At 41.7% G+C, this 16,574-nt stretch overlaps 1 protein-coding gene across 2 annotated transcripts in view; it reads right to left on the bottom strand.

Moving 5' to 3' along the window:
* The window catches only part of DPY19L1 (dpy-19 like C-mannosyltransferase 1), a 124,178-nt gene extending 110,328 nt beyond the window's left edge, over positions 1-13,850 (bottom strand). The window contains exons 1-5 of one of the 2 annotated variants that reach the window (XM_006124053.4): positions 13,402-13,850; positions 12,394-12,462; positions 8,559-8,583; positions 7,154-7,241; positions 6,375-6,512 (exon numbers count right to left, since the gene is read on the bottom strand). In XM_006124053.4, the coding sequence (XP_006124115.3) occupies positions 6,375-6,512; positions 7,154-7,241; positions 8,559-8,583; positions 12,394-12,462; positions 13,402-13,675 (594 nt within the window). In that variant the 5' untranslated portion in view covers positions 13,676-13,850. The remainder of the gene's footprint in view (positions 1-6,374; positions 6,513-7,153; positions 7,242-8,558; positions 8,584-12,393; positions 12,463-13,401) is intronic. The other variant, XM_006124052.4, reaches the window with a different exon arrangement.
* Positions 13,851-16,574: the final 2,724 nt, after the last annotated feature.

The raw sequence follows: 16,574 nt of genomic DNA, 5'->3' as shown, positions 1-16,574 counted from the left end.
GACTTATGTATAGTGCTGGGGAGGAGCCGGTGGTCATGATACATGTGGGTACCAACGATGTAGGGAAGGGTAAGAGATGTCCTGGAGGCCCCTCCGCGGCTTTGCTCTGCGTCTTCCTGGTCTGCAGACCAGAGAGACGCAGAGAAAGCCCCAGAGTACACGGGCCGCAGGACCGCGAGGTCCCGCAGTCCATGTACTCTGGGGCAGCCCCGTTCGTAACTGCGGATCCGACATAAGTCGGATCCGCGTAAGTCGGGGACTGCCTGTACTTAGATTTCCAGAAAGCCTTTGACAAGGCCCTCAGCAAAGGCTCTTATGTAAATTAAATCATCATGGGATAAGAGGGAAGATCCTTTCATGGACTGAGAACTGGTTAAAAGACAGGAAACAAAGGATAGGAATAAATGGTAAATTTTCAGAATGGTGAGGGGTAACTAGTGGTGTTCCCCAAGGGTCAGTCCTAGGACCAATCCTATTCAACTTACTCAAACGATTTAGAGAAAGAGGTAAGCAATGAGGAGGCAAAGTTTGCGGACGATACTAAACTGTTCATAGAATCATAGAATCATAAAACTGGAAGAGACCTCAGAATGTCATCAAGTCCAGCCCCCTGCTCTAGGCAGGACCAAGTCCAACTAAATCAACCCGGCCAGGGCTTTGTCAAACTAAGACTTAAACACCTCTAGGGATGGAGACTCCACTACTTCCCTAGGGAACCCATTCCAGTGCTTCACCACCCTCCTAGTGAAATACTTTTTCCTAATATCCAACCTGGACCTCTCCCACCACAACTTGAGACCATTGCTCCTTGTTCTGCCATCTGTCACTACTGAGAACAGCCTCTCTCCATCCTCTTTGGAACCTCCCTTCAGGAAGTTGAAGGCTGCTATCAAATCCCCCCTCACTCTTCGCTTCTGCAGACTAAACAGACCCAAGTCCCTCAGCCTCTCCTCATAAGTCATATGCTCCAGCCCCCTAATCATTTTGGTTGCCCTCCGCTGGACCCTCTCCAATGCGTCCACATCCTTTTTGTAGTGGGGGGCCCAGAACTGGACACAATACTCCAGATGCGGCCTCACCAAAGCCGAATAAAGGGGAACGATGACATCTCTGGATCTGCTGGCAATGCTCCTCTTAATGCAACCTAATATGCCATTAGCCTTCTTGGCTACAAGGGCACACTGTTGACTCATCCAGCTTCTCATCCACTGTAACCCCCAGGTCCTTTTCTGCAGAACTAGTACTTAACCGGTTGGTCCCCAGCTTGTAACTATGCTTGGGATTCTTCCGTCCCAAGTGCAGGACTCTACACTTGTCCTTGTTGTACCTCATCAGATTTCTTGTGGCCCAATCCTCCAATTTGTCTAAGTCATTCTGGACCCTATCTCTGCCCTTAAGCGTATCTACCTCTCCCCCCAGCTTAGTGTCATCCGCAAACTTGCTGAGGGTGCAATCCATCCCCTCATCTAGATCATTAATAAAGATATTGAACAAAACTGGTCCTAGAACCGAACCCTGGGGCACTCCGCTAGAAACCGACCGCCATCCTGACATCGAGCCATTGATCACTACCCGCTGGGCCCGGCCTTCTAGCCAGCTTTCTATCCATCTTACCATCCATTTATCCAATCCACAATCCCTTAACTTGCTGGCAAGAATATTGTGGGAGACCGTATCAAAAGCCTTGCTAAAGTCAAGGTATATAACATCCACTGACTTCCCCATGTCCACTGAGCCAGTTACCTCATCATAGAAGCTAATCAAATTGGTCAGGCACAACTTGCCCTTTGTGAATCCATACTGACTATTCCTAATCACTTTCCTCTCATCCAAGTGCCTCAATATGGATTCCTTAAGGATACCTTCCATGATTTTTCCAGGAACCGAGGTAAGACTGACCGGCCTATAGTTCCCTGGATCATCCTTCTTCCCTTTTTTGAAGATGGGCACTACATTGGCCTTTTTCCAGTCATCCGGGATTTCTCCCGATCTCCACGACTTTTCAAAGATAATGGCCAAAGGCTCCACAATGACATTTGCCAACTCCCTCAGTACTCTCAGATGCACTAAGTCCGGACCCATGTACGTTTAGCTTTTCTAAATAGTTCCTAACCGGTTCTTTACCCACCACAGGCTGTCCATCTTCATCCCATCTTGCGTCACTTAGCGCAGAAGTCCAGGAGCCGACCTTGTCCGTGAATATAGAGGCAAAGAAAGCATTGAGTACTTCAGCTTTCCCCACATCATCTGTCACTAGGTTACCTCCTTCATCCATTAGAGGCCGCACACCCTCTCTGATCACCTTCTTCTTGTTAACATGCCTGTAGAAACCTTTCTTGTTATCCTTCACATCCTTAGCCAGTCGCAATTCCATGTGCGCTTTCGCCTTCCTGATAACCCCCCGGCATTCTCTTGCTATACCTTTAAACTCCTCCCTGGTCATTTGTCCAAGTTTCCACTCTTTGTAAGCTTCCTTTTTGTGCTTAAGTTCACCAAGGATTTCCCCTGTAAGCCAGTCCGGTCTCCTACCATGTTTGCCTCTCTTGCTACGCGTTGGGATGGTTTCTTTCTGTGCCTTCAATAAGGCTTCTTTAAAATACTGCCAGCTGTCCTGGACTCCTTTCCCCTTCATGTTAACATCCCAGGGGATTCTGCCCATCAGATCTCGGAGGGAATCAAAATCTGTTTTTTTGAAGTCCAAGGTGTGTATTTTACTACTCTCTTTTCTTCCTTTGGTCAGGATCCTGAAATCTACCATCTCATGATCACTGCTTCCCAGGTTGTCACCCACCTCCACTTCCCCTATTAGTTCCTCCCTGTTTATGAGCAGAAGGTCAAGCTGCGCACAGCCTCTGGTCGGATCCTTCAGCACCTGTGTCAAGAAGTTATCCCCAACATTCTCCAAAAACTTCCTGGATTGCCTGTGTACTGCCGTATAGGTTTCCCAGCAGATGTCAGGGTGATTAAAGTCCCCCACGAGAACCAGGGCCTGCAATCTGGAAGCTTAGCTCAGTTGTCTGAAGAAAGCCTCATCTACCTCATCTACCTGATTCGGTGGCCTGTAGCAAACACCAACCACAACATCAATGCTGTTGTTTGCTCCTTTAAACTTAACCCATAGACTCTCAACAGGTTTTTCTCCCTCTTTATACTGGAGTTGAGAGCAATCGTAGTGCTCTCTTACATATAGTGCAACTCCTCCTTTTCTTCCCTGCCTGTTGTTCCTGAACAGTCTATACCCTTCCATGACAGTGCTCCAGTCATGTGAGTCATCCCACCAAGTCTCTGTTATCCCAATTAAATCATATTTCTTGGTCTGGGCCAGGGCCTCCAGTTCTTCCTGTTTGTTGCCCAGGCTTCTCGCATTAGTGTACAAACACTTCAGGTAACCAGCTGATCGTCCTATCTTCTCCATTCGAAACATGGGTCCTCCTTTCTTGCCCCTTCCTCTCTGCATTTCTTCCCGGTATCCGACTTTCCCACTCCCCTCAGGGTTTTGGTCACCGTCCCCCGACGAACCTAGTTTAAAGCCCTCCTCACTAGGTTTGCAAGCCTGCCCGCGAAGATGCTCCTTCCTCTCTTTGTTAGGTGGATCCCATCTCTTCCTAACAATCCTTGCACCCGGAACAGAGTCCCGTGGTCGAAGAAACCAAAGCCCTCTCTGCGATACCATCTGCGCAACCACGCATTTACGTCCTCAATTCGACGATCCCTTCCCAGTCCTTTCCCTTCAACAGGAAGGATGGAGGAGAATACCACTTGCGCTCCAAATTCTTGGATCCTTCTTCCTAGCGCTACATAATCCGCAGTAACACGCTCAAGATCATTCTTGGCCGTATCATTAGTTCCCACGTGGAGAAGCAGAAAGGGGTAGCAATCCGAAGGTTTGATCAGCTTGGTAAGCCTCTCAGTGACATCCTGAATGCGAGCTCCCAGTAAGCAGCACACCTCTCGAGATTCCAAGATAGTCAAGACCAAAGAAGACTGTCAAGACCAAAGAAGACTGTGAAGAACTTCAAAAAGATCTCATCAAACTGAGTGACTGGGCAACAAAATGGCAAATGAAATTGAATTAGGAGAAGTGTAAAGTAATTCACATTGGAAAAAATAACCCCAACTATGCATATAGTATGATGGGGGTTAATTTAGCTATAACTAGCCAGGAAAGATCTTGGAGTTATCGTGGATAGTTCTCTGAAAATGTCCATGCAGTGTGCAGCGGCAGTCAAAAAAGCAAATAGGATGCTAGGAATTATTTTAAAAAGGAACAGAAAATAAGACGAAGAGTATCTTACTACCCCTATATAAAACTATAGTACACCCACATCTTGAATATTGGTGTACAGATGTGGCCTCCTCACCTCAAAAAGATATTTTGGCATTAGAAAAGAGCAACTAAAATGATTAGGGGTTTGGAACGGGTCCCATATGAGGAAAGGCTAAAGAGACTGGGACTTTTCAGTTTAGAAAAGACGAGACTGAGGGGGGATATGATAGAGGTCTATAAAATCATGAGTGGTGTGGAGAGGGTGAATAAAGAAAAGTTATTTACTTGTTCCCATGATATAAGACCTAGAGGACACCAAATGAAATTAATGGGTAGCAGGTTTAAAACTAATAAAAGAACGTTCTTCTTCACACAGCACACAGTCAACCTGTGGAACTCCTTTCCAGAGGAAGCTGTGAAGGCTAGGACTATAACAGAGTTTAAAAAAAGAACTGGATAAATTCATGGAGATTAGATCCATAAAAAGATATTAGCCAGGGGCTAAGGAATGGTGCATCTGGCCTCTGTTTGTCAAAGGATGGAGAAGAATGGCAGGCGATAAATTGCTTGATCATTGTCTTTGGTCCACGCTCTCTGGGGCACTTGGCACTGACCACTGTTGGCAGATAGGATACTGGGCTAGATGGACCTTTGGTCTGAACCAGTATGGCCATTCTTATGTTCTTAAGTATCTTAGTTAGGCTCCTTTGAAAGTACTGTCTGAAAGCCCCTGTTATTTCATTCTATTTAAGTTTTAAATGACTCTTATCAAGAATAAATGCTTGAGCCCATTCAGGAGCTAAACTAGTTTTAAATATTATATACCATTCCTCCCAGGAGACTACCAGCTCAAGTACCTTGTACTAAACACCAACAACATTCTTGTCAAAGACTTCCTTTAGATGACTTGACTAATGTTTGATGGAAACAGAAAAATTAGATGTAGGAAAACTACTATGTCAATAATATATCAATAGCCTCTTAATACTTAAACATGGTCCAGGTAGCTTTGTCAATGAATCTTTGGGATCTGGGTTATGCCAATAAGATTTTAAAAGGATCCAAACAAACTCATCTACATTGCTTGCTCTGCAGCCTATTCAAACTCTTATGTGGTGTATCTGATTGACCCACTGTTGTCTTCATTTAGGATATTTACCAGGTTTCATTTTAACTACTAATTGCAGTTTGAATATACACATTTCACCAGGGAGGTTCCTCTTCACTAAGTCACTTGAAAGTCAAAATGCACTACTGCCACAGAATTAAAGAAACTTTCTAACACGTAAGCAAAATAGTGTGTAAATGTTGTACACTAGCTTATTTTGTAACCCAAGGAGGGGAATAATGTATGAAGAATAAGGTTCCTTTTGTGTATTTTAGCTACATTCAGAAAAAGATTGATTTAGTTGGTTTATGTAAGATTTAGTTTCAAATATTAATAAATATAAAGTAAAAGCAGGCAGTGTGCCCTAAGAATTCCTTGTTTTGCATTTGCTTCTCAAAATGGAAGTCGTACTATGATTTATGAATTAAGATCAGAATCTAATTTTCTCCAGAGCACCAATGAAAAATCTTCACTTAGTGATTTGCGAATCAAGCAAATAAAGAATGTTTAACCTACAAGTAACTTTGGTGCTTTGAGACTGTGTGCATGTGAACAACAAATCTACTCACCAATGGTGCCTCCTTAATGGTTTCTTAAAGAAACTGTTGATAATGTGAAAAAACAGGTTACCCTGAGATAAAGCGGCATCACCAACCTGACATTCTTCAGTAGCAGCAAGAAAAACAAGAAAGCAAGGGAAGAATGAAAACACATTGCTACCGAAGACTGGAAAATAAAGGTGTGAAAAATGTCAATAGTTTGATTGGCTGCAACCTGATTGAAAATTAGTGAGGGATACACAGCAACAAAAACATTTAATAGCAGCTACCTAATTTTAAGAAGTTATCATACAATTAAATATACATTTGAGGGACCATTTCTTTTTTCCTTTAGAGCAATATCACCCTTTTCAACACGCTGTTTAATGTCTTAGTGTTTTATTCAGAAAGTAAACAGAGTTTTCATAGATACAGGTAATCTTTTCAAAATATCGCTTACCTCTGGATAAAGATTGAACCTTTTTAACGTGTTAATCACCAAAGGATATTCAGTTAGTTTATCGTTCATAATCATCCACATTCCATTCCAAAATGATGGTGCTTCAACAATCGTCTTGAAATAGGAATAATAAAGACCCTAGAGGGGTGCATAATTTAGCAGAAATTAATCAGGTAATGCCCTTTGTATTCTGCTACATAAAATTTCTTCTTTTAAGTGAAGGTCTATATTATAAAGACTAGCACAAAGCTACCAGGACAATTACACAATTTTCCAAGTTTCCTCATGTGAATACCATTTCAAAACTCAATTGTCCAAAATACTCAGAGAACTTCCATTTTGTCTCAAAAGAAGCACAAAATACTAGAGAAAGATAACTTAAAATGTCCGATAAAGTTAGAAAATACGATTCATTAACAAAATGACCAAGGAATTGGCATATGGAAATAAATGTTCACATTTTAAATATGGCCTTCATTAATTAATAATTATGTAAAGTTAGAAAAAAGGTATTTAAAATTTCATATATTTTATTGTACATTAAGTTATTATTAAAATATTTTTGAAATCCGTTTGAAAGGGTATTTTCATGTTGCTTTATATAAGATTTGTACCTCAAAATTACATATAAACATTTTAGTTATAAAACATTTGTAGCTGTTATTTTTCCTTGCTGTGGAATTTTAGAAGTTATATAATCAATTATTGCAGAAAAAAGATTTCAAGACTATAATGTCACTTTTTATTTAAATTGTTTAAAAAAGGAAAAACGATCTAACCATTTCAGTGCGAAAAGCCATCTCTCTTTCCAACGTTGACAGGTGAGAAAAATGACGGTCATTTTCAAAAAGAGTTGTAATATGACACCTGTATGTACAAAACCTATTCAGTTTCACTTCTCAGGTTTTAAAACCAGTACTGATTTATACATACTATGAACCTTTGGTAAATATTTTCACATCAGAAAACACAGTAGACCTAATACAGCTACTGTAATTCAGTCTGGTGTCATACTGTTGATTACTTTCCATTCTCTGCTTGTTATCCATTTTAAGTGAATTAACTGAAATAAAGAATATGAATCTACAGTTGTCACTTGCAAGCCATTAAAGAGGGACTTTTAAAAAAATATCAAATACATATATAAAGACTATTTTATAATAAAGCACAAGAAACTCAGGGATCAAATACTAAGTGCTGTTAAAACTATCAAATCTAACTTCAATGATGGAAATTCTGATATATGCCTACCAAATTAATGAATGGAAGGAAAGAATAAAAAAGTGGAGTAAATCTTACAATAAAAGGGAAGTACATTATGTTTGCCTATGCAAGTCTTCTGCTCAATGTCTTTTACTAAAGTGCAATTATGTACCAGTATGAGGACATGAAATGGTATTTAATTATAGGAAAAGGTACAGATCTTGAAAAACAACACTTGCCAGAACAAATATATAATGTGCTTCTGCAAGCAAACTGAACAGGGTTAGCTCCTTCTCTGGAACAGAGGGGAGGAGAAAGGCACAAAACATCCCAAGTGCCACAGTTGCTTTATTAGGAGAGGGAGCTGTAAGAAACAGCACCTGATACTGCTAGTTGAGGTGGGGAGAGTTTTAGGAGTGAAGTAGAAGGATTATGGGAGCAAATCGGCTGGAGTTGCTAATTTTTTTTTTCCTACTGATCCTTTTTACAGATACTGTTCTCAGATAAAGCACATTTGGGAACCCAACAGCCTATTGGGCACACAAAAGAGCAAAAGCAGAGATGCCCTGAAAGGGGGTTAAATGGTAGACAGAATTAGTGCATTTATTCATGGGCAAAATTAACTGGGTGACAAAAAGGATTTGGGGCTCCTCAGAACTTACTGGATGACTGGAAGGAGTGCCAGTGAAAATACATATGGCTGTGAGGGTCAAGGCCATATAAGTATTCTTCACCTCACCCAGAGACTTAGCTTTTTGGCAAAAAGTTTAGGGAAAAAATTTTCAAACCCAGAATCACAAAACCAGAACTATTTTTTGTTAATGAAGAGGACTTTCACTAAGATACAAAGATAATGGATAAATTAGCTACTCCTTTAGCTTATCAGTATCTACTCTTCTATATATGATGCTTCATGTAGTCTTAAAACAGTAATATTTCTCATTATTTATTTTGACCATAAATCAATAAAAATAATCTTACCAGTGTAAGACTCCTGCAAAAGCAGCTGTTTAAAAAAAAAAAAACAAAAAACAAAAAACAAGATAAATTTCTTCATAATCAAACACTTAAACATAAAAATGTTCTTTAAAATAATTACAGAACAATTATCAGGGCAGAGCACACTGCATATGATGTTCAACTCAGCCTCTGGGAGAAAGAAGGAATAGAAGCATCCTGAAGTGCTTTTAAGATGAACTTTTTGGGCAATACCACAAACATCTGGAATTAAACAGACAGTATTAATATATGATAATTCACTACATGCCATATATCAAATGGACTATTTAGAAATAAAGACATTTATTTCAAATAGCAAGAAAGAAAAATATATAAGCTGTTAAAAGCCAAACATCACACTCAACTTTGCTGATACAGTACACTTCATACATTAAGACAGCAACACCAATGAGATTTTTTAAAAGTAATATATACTACTATTAGCATCTTGCATTAAACAATACCTAGAGGTAAAACAAAGTCTAAGTGACTAAAGGAAAAAGCAAGCACAAACAATATCTGTGTATTATGTTAAAAAAAAAAGTGACTTCCAGAATTTCATAGTAACAATGAATGGCACAGAAAACATTCCTTATCCAGCAAACAGAAGACAGATGAAAAAAATATGTCTGACTATAATATTATACACAGCTTTTAATAAAAGCTTACATTTTGGCCATATAACTTATATTATATTTTTAAATTTAGAATATTGCAGATTTTTAGAAATACTTCTGGAATAAGTTACATAGAAGGCTATCTTGTACTCGCCGTGTTATTTTTTTATTTAACTTCAATTGCATAGTTTCAGCTTAATCAGAGACTTCTCAGGGGGGTCTGGAGCATGGGGCAGATATGACAAATGTCACTTTTGAGACTGTCATATTGGCCGATCATGCTGGTCCAGAGGGCTCCCCAAGTACAGGGCTTGACAGAGTTGCCCCGATTTGCCATACCCTAGGGATAACTGCAACTTGTATGAGATTTTCGTACTGATGTTTATATGCATTCTAATGGAGAACTGGAAATTTTGATTGCCAGGGAAGCTATGCGGAATTTGAGTAAGCACATAAGGGCTGTGTCTACACTGGACCACTTATTCCGGAAAATCAGCCGCTTTTCCAGAATAAGCTGCGAGCTGTCTACACTGGCCCTTGAATTTCCGGAAAAGCAACGACGCTCTACTGTACAAAATCAGCCGCTATTCCGGAAAAACTATTCTGCTCCCGCTCAGGCATAAGTCTTTATTCTGGTACACTGGTCCGGAAAAGGGCCAGTTTAGACAGCCCAGTAGTCTTTTCCGGAAAAAAGCACCGATCGCGAAAATGGCGATCGGGGCTCTTTTCCAGAAAAGCGCGTCTACATTGGTCACAGACGCTTTTCCGGAAAAAGGCCTTTTCCAGAAAAGCAGCCTGCCAATGTAGACGCTCCTTTTCCGGAAAAACTGAAAACGGAATAGTATTCCATTTTAAGCAGTTCCGGAAATTCATGCCAGTGTAGACACAGCCAAGGTGTCAACGATGGAACAACTAACATTTAAATCACCAGCTGTATGTTTCAAAATTAACTATGTGGAAAGAGTGCGGTAGTTCCAAACTACTGCATCAGTCTGTTCGGAAACCCAATGTGCTCATCTAGACTACGCGGAAGATTCGAAAGAGGATTCGAAAGATTCCTGTGGAATTTGCATATCTTCTTCAAATCTCACTTTAGAAAGCGGAGCTTTCGAAAGTGAAAGTATCAAGATGCACTTTTTTTGGCAAACCCCTCCTGTTTTTGAAAAGCAGCTTTTCCTCAAAAAATGAGGTTTACGCGGCTTTTTGAAAAAGGGGAGGGTTTGCCAGAAAAAAACCACGTCTTGATTACTTTCACTTTCTAAAGCTCTGCTTTCTAAAGTGAGATTGGAAGAAGATATGCAAATTCCCATGGAAATTTGCATATCCTCTTTCGAACCTTCTGCATACTCTAGATGAGCCCAGTAAGACAATGCTGCGTTATTGTATGTTCAGTTAGCCTTAAAAATGTTCTCAACCATGATTTCAAGAAAGCTCATGTTAGGAAATAAATTATGTTCAAAGAATAGAGACTATACCATTGCAGAATGAAAAGGATTCTGAATATAATTAGACCCCAACTTAACCTTACACACAATGAGTGTCAAAGAAAAAAGATTTGCAATTACACACAATTTAAAATTGATTTTCATAACTTATTAACCAAATTGACAGTATTTCAATTAAAAAACTGAAATTACATATTAAAATAAAGAACAGAAACTGTGTTTGACTTCAAAAGATATTTCATAGAAAAATATAATATAAGTAACTTAACTGAGCAGAAAAAAAAAATCAGCAGAGACAGTTTAAGAAATTTGTATTATTACTATTACTACCACCACCACCACCACCACCACCATTATTATTAAAACAAACACATTCGGTCACCTTAAATTTTACAATAATTTCATATAAATCTTTTATTGAACTTCACAAATGCCATTCTTCAATGTGTGTGTATGATTAAACCATTTCAATAATATATTGTGCTTGCTTGTGCTCATCGTCTTAATATCTGCATTTCAGACAATGGTGGGCGTAAATCAGTCAAGTTGCTTTACTTTTTATACATCTGCCCCAGAATATTTTAATTACATCAGAAATATATACTTAATATATCGGGGAGGGGAGGGGGAAGAAGAGACACCTAACTTGTGAAATGCTCCGGGAGATCACTGAGGCTATAAAAACAAAAAATTGAAACATAATGGGGGATTTCAACTATCCCGATAGTGACTGGGACCTCAGGAAGGGCTGCAAAGACAAAGGCCATGTCTACACTACACAGCTTTTAGTGAGATGGCTGTGTTGGCACACCCATGTCGCTAACACAAAATAACGTCAAAGAGATTTAAAGCTTAAAGGTAAATTTGATATTGGTTCTCTCTTTATAAGTTTCTGATCCAGCATCTTCATTTAATGTAGCAAATAGATATTTTATATTTATTTTCAGTAGTGTGGGAATTAATTTTATTGTTGTCTCACAAGCACAGTATACGAAAGAATCATCTTCCTCTCCTCCCCAAAAATATAATAAATTTGATATTACGTCCACCTATAGTTAAGTGCTCTTAAGCAAATAATGCCAGCTAACAAAGAGTTCCACAGATTACATTATTAATTCATTAAAGATCAACAACCCAGGTCATTTCTTGGAAGATAAAGACTGGTTAGAAGAAAGCGGATGATGCTAAACCTCCGTCTTAGGCCATTCACCTCAGCCAGTTATTAATTTTTCCTATGAAGTGTCCTGGGACAGTAGTGATACTATTTATACGTAAGACAGACACATACTTGCAAAATATGGGACTATTTTCCCTTACTTTTCCAAAGTTACTTACTGAACTCATACACTAACAGAGCAACAATTTTCTTAAGGTGTTAGGTAAATAGGATGTTTGTAATGTTAAGAATAAAAAGCTTACACTGAACAATTAGTACTTTATTATACCTTCCAGATGCATGTCTTGGGAAGTATATGCACATATATGCACACTAAATAAAGAGTAACAGTATCAGTAGAATATTAATACATTTGGATTTTATTATTGGCTTAACTCAGCTCTTATTTATGTCAATGCTAACCTTTACTGCCAATCCCACTCTCAATTATTATTTGTAAGAATCAATGAGTGGTTGTGTGATAACTATCTTGCAAAGAAGCATCACATTTTCCACACCCTCTCCTATTACATTCCAGACAAATTCGGGTATAGTACATTTTTATAAAGCCTTAAGAACTGGTATGTTTGTCTTCTTACCCAATATAAAAGTGAACCATATCTTGCCATCTACTCTCATGATGAAGGCTCCTTTTTCTTCAATAAAGTCTGTTAAAAGAAAATAACTCTCTTAGCAGTACACTTAGTTTTAAACTTCAAACTATTAAAAGCAAGTTCATCTGAAGAGATGTGCTCACAGGCCACACTGTTCATAGTCTATAGCCACCTTAACTTTGCTTTATAACAGCTGAAACGGGGAGACAGAGCCTGTGATTAAACATGCTGGAAAACAAAAATCAAGGTGACTACAATAAATAATCACTTTATTTCTACAGAGTTCATGAGAAGTGGTTTTTTTAAATAAACTTTGTACAAAAGCTTTACTTCTGAATTGCATAACTTTGTAGCATAAAGTTTTAACTTTTTATTTTCTTTTGCACTAATCAACCCCCTAATCCTTTCATCCAGGCATAGTCAAGTGTCAGGTAGATAATCCCAATAGTAATAAAGCTAAATACAACATAATTTAAAGAAAAAAAGATGTAGTTCCTGATGCTGCATAAAGGCTGTGTAATGTCCTGTATTTATTTTCTATCTAAAAACCTTCAACTTTTATAAGGTTTGAACAAACCTTCTTTCTCCAGGCCACGTTCAGGGACCTTTCTCCTGTGGTAATTGACTATGGAGTAGGAAAAGGGAAAGTGACATACACGTCTGACTGCTGTCAACTCCAGGTAAATATACGGGGGTAGGAGCGAAAGAAACATGCTCCCTTACTTTGATCGTACAATTTCCAGGCAATTCGGCTTCCCGACTAGCCAGCAGCCACTGGACACATGGCGGTGCGGGGGGGGGGGGTTAAAGCCTCTCTTGCCCCCCCAGGACTTCGCTGCCTTTCAAGGAGGGGGCCTGAGACTGGCTCTGCCTGTAGCTGCATCGGCCCGGTGGCTGGCAGAGGGGCTGATGCTACCCCCGCCCCTTCCCAACGGGGGCACAAGATGGAAGCGGCTTTGTGCAGAGCCGCCCCTCACCCCCGGCCCCGCTCACCTTGCAGCCCGTGTCTCCAGCCCCGGAGCGGCCCCACCTGGCCCAGGCCCAGCATCTCCCTCAGCTTCTGGGCCAGGGGGCGGTGGGGTTTCTGGGGCTCGCTCTTAGCGGCCCCTTTCCTGCCGGTGCCTCCCTTCCGCATGGCGCCGGCCCCGCCTGACAGCTGCCTCCCCGGCGCCAGCCCGCGGCCGGCCCGGGGGCTCTCTGCGGGCGGGAGCGCGGGCTGCGGGCAGCCGGGGGGCTCTTTGTGTCTGCCCCGCGTTTGCACCACCATCTCCGCACCGTCCCCGCGCGCCGGCGGATGGGCGGAGCGGGGGGGCGGGGCCGGTCACTTCTCCCTCGGGCTCCTGCCCTCTCGGCTCTCGAGGGGCGGCGCCGCTGCTGGCCGCTTGCTCCGCCCCGCGAGCCACGTGGGGCGGGCGCAGCTCCCCAGCAAACCGCTGGCAACTGTCACGGCAACGGCCGAACGCCGAGCCCGCGCGCCGCCCCCAAAGCCTAACGGATCTGCCGGGCCCAGCACGTGCTGCGGCCCCCTGCCCCGCCTTCCCCTCGCTCCGCCCCCCTCCCCTCCTGCTCTGGCCCTGACACCCCAGTGGTGCGGCTACAGTGTTCCTCAGCCCCCTGGTTGCAACTGGGAAGCTTGCCCTGGTACCCCGGCCGCCTTGCCCCCTGGCTGCCCTGCTGGGGGCTGCCTCTCGCGGATGCTGTTGAACCCTTTCATCCCATAAGCTGCTGGAGCGCGAGCTGGGCTGTGTGGGCTTTGGGTTGCTTTTCAGTGCCACCTGGGTCGGGTCACGCTTTGTTCCCTAGCAGATTGGCACAGGAGTTCGCTCCCCGCCCCCTCTGCTGCGCGACCGGCTGTGATTAAGGGATCATTTGTTACAGCAATAGCCTACTTATGTCCTCCCACTGCTCTACCATATTTGTGCGCGGCTTCAGCGGGCCAGAGCCTCAACTGATATAAATATGCACAGCTCGAATAAAATCAATAGAGCTACACTGATTTACACCTGCTAAGGATCTGGACCAGGATCCTTGCTTTAGTAACCAAGATTTTTTTAAAAATGGGTTTCAGTGAGTCATTTAAAGCATCATTCTAAAACACAACAGCAAAACTGTTGTGCTGTAGGGCTATGTCTAGACTGCAGGCTTCTTTCGAAAGAGGCTCTTTCGAAAGTATCTTTCGAAAGAGCCTCTTTCGAAAGAGAGCGTCTTGACTGCACGCGGAACTTTCGAAAGAGCAAGCCGCTTTTTCGAAAGAAAGCACCCAGTGAGTCTGGATGCTCTCTTTCGAAGAAGCCCTATTTACATTCAAGAACGCCTTCTTTCGAAAGAAGCACTTTCGAAAGAAGGCGTTCTTCCTCGTGAAATGAGGTTTACCGCCGTCGAAAGAAAAGCCGCGTTCTTTCGATTTAATTTCGAAAGAACGCGGCTGCAGTCTAGACGCAGGTGAAGTTTTTTCGGAAAAAGGCTACTTTTCCCCAAAAAAACCCTGAGTCTGGACACAGCAGGATTTGGTGACTTGGGGTACAAAAAACTGTTAAAAGAATATCTCAGTTCTAGGCTTTTTTACTAAGCAATCTGACTCTTTCATTTTATAACATAAAATGCACGTCCTATAAATCGAGATTGATGGTGTAGTCAAATGAGGGCCTAAAACATAAGCCAATATATCACAGGCCTGGTATAAGATCTGAACGGCAACTGTCAAAACTTTGCTAATATAAAGTACAGTAAAGCTGTAAGCAAAAGGTAAGCCCCAGCTTCCAAAAGTTGGCAAAAACAGCTAATATTACAGACACTCATACTTAAAAGATACTAAGCATAGGCCATAAACAAATTCCAATGGGGTCATAATAAAACACCACATAAAAAAATCTCAGTACCAACACACACCCCACAAATAACAAAAACATACCAACCCGGGTCCAAAACAGAGTCTAAACTAACAGCACAAAAATAGTAATCAAACCCCTGTGTACAAGGTAATGGGTAAATCTAGGTACATCAAGGGGTGGCAACCTAATATGTCAAAGGCAATGTGCTTGTGTATAAAAATGTACCCCAAAAAGTTGTGTTTGTCCAACTGAGAGGGCAGTTTCACATTCCTAGCACTAAGTCTGTCCATTGTCAGGGGTACATATGTGTAGTGGTTTGGTAAAATCTACTAACTATTACTGTACTTGGTTTAACATATAAACCTGACCTGGTGCCTTCAATCCTTATCTAATTTTATGGTCCTTGGGGCTCTCCCAAAGTCTGCTGTGTCAACTACTTGCACAAAGTCAACACAGTACATAAAAAAAGGATACACACACAACCAAATGGCTATCGTTATTAACAAAGCAAAAAACTTGTCAAAATAGCACACGGGTAATGCCTGGCTACTATAAATGGAAATGTGGATAATCCATTATCTGTCTGGTTGCTATGGAACCTGAAATACTATTTCACAACTTTTTAAATCAGTCTTCTTGAGTAAATTGCCACAGCTCTCATTGCACCTCCTACACTAATAATTACAGTTGGTAGGAATTACAGTTCCTGTTTCTGCAGGGTGTTACCCCTGGGGGCCTCGATAACACTCAAATGTGGCCTGATAGTGGAACCCCAGTGAAAAGAAAGCAGATCCGCTCCCTCCCACAGGGTCACCTGTGAATTATGCCGATAAAGGAAAACAGATTCCAATTAAAAGTGAAAACAAAAAGAAACTGTATTAGGGGTATTATACAGTATTAAGTGAAAAAAGCAGGGGAGAAACCGGATGCAAACTAATAACCTTTAACAAAACAGTGGAAGTGACCAGTAAAACCCTTAATGTCCCAACTGAACTGCATGAAAATAATTGGTAGGTTCTACCCCAAATACAAATGGTTATTTTACTCTTTTGGATTGGAGTGGCTGAGCCAGAGGTGTGTTGCCCAGGACCTGCAATCTTTGGGCTGCCTGAGAGCCCTCAGGGAGGAACGCTGGGGAGTCCCTTGCTGGCGGTACAGGAACCCTGAAGAGGATGGCAGGCAGATGACACTCGTGTAGATGGAAGACAATGGATGGGGTTCCCTCTTCTATTCCTCTGATTGGCTTGCAGCTGGATCAGATCCCGTGGCGGTCTCAGGAAAGAGAGCTGACAACACGTGCAAACACTGCCACTCAGATGGACACCACCCCCCATG

The sequence above is a fragment of the Pelodiscus sinensis genome, chromosome 2 (genome assembly GCF_052426305.1).
Source record: "Pelodiscus sinensis isolate ZL-2025 chromosome 2, ASM5242630v1, whole genome shotgun sequence".
Taxonomy (NCBI): Eukaryota; Metazoa; Chordata; order Testudines; family Trionychidae; genus Pelodiscus; species Pelodiscus sinensis.
This window is presented reverse-complemented; position numbering and strand designations above follow the sequence as displayed.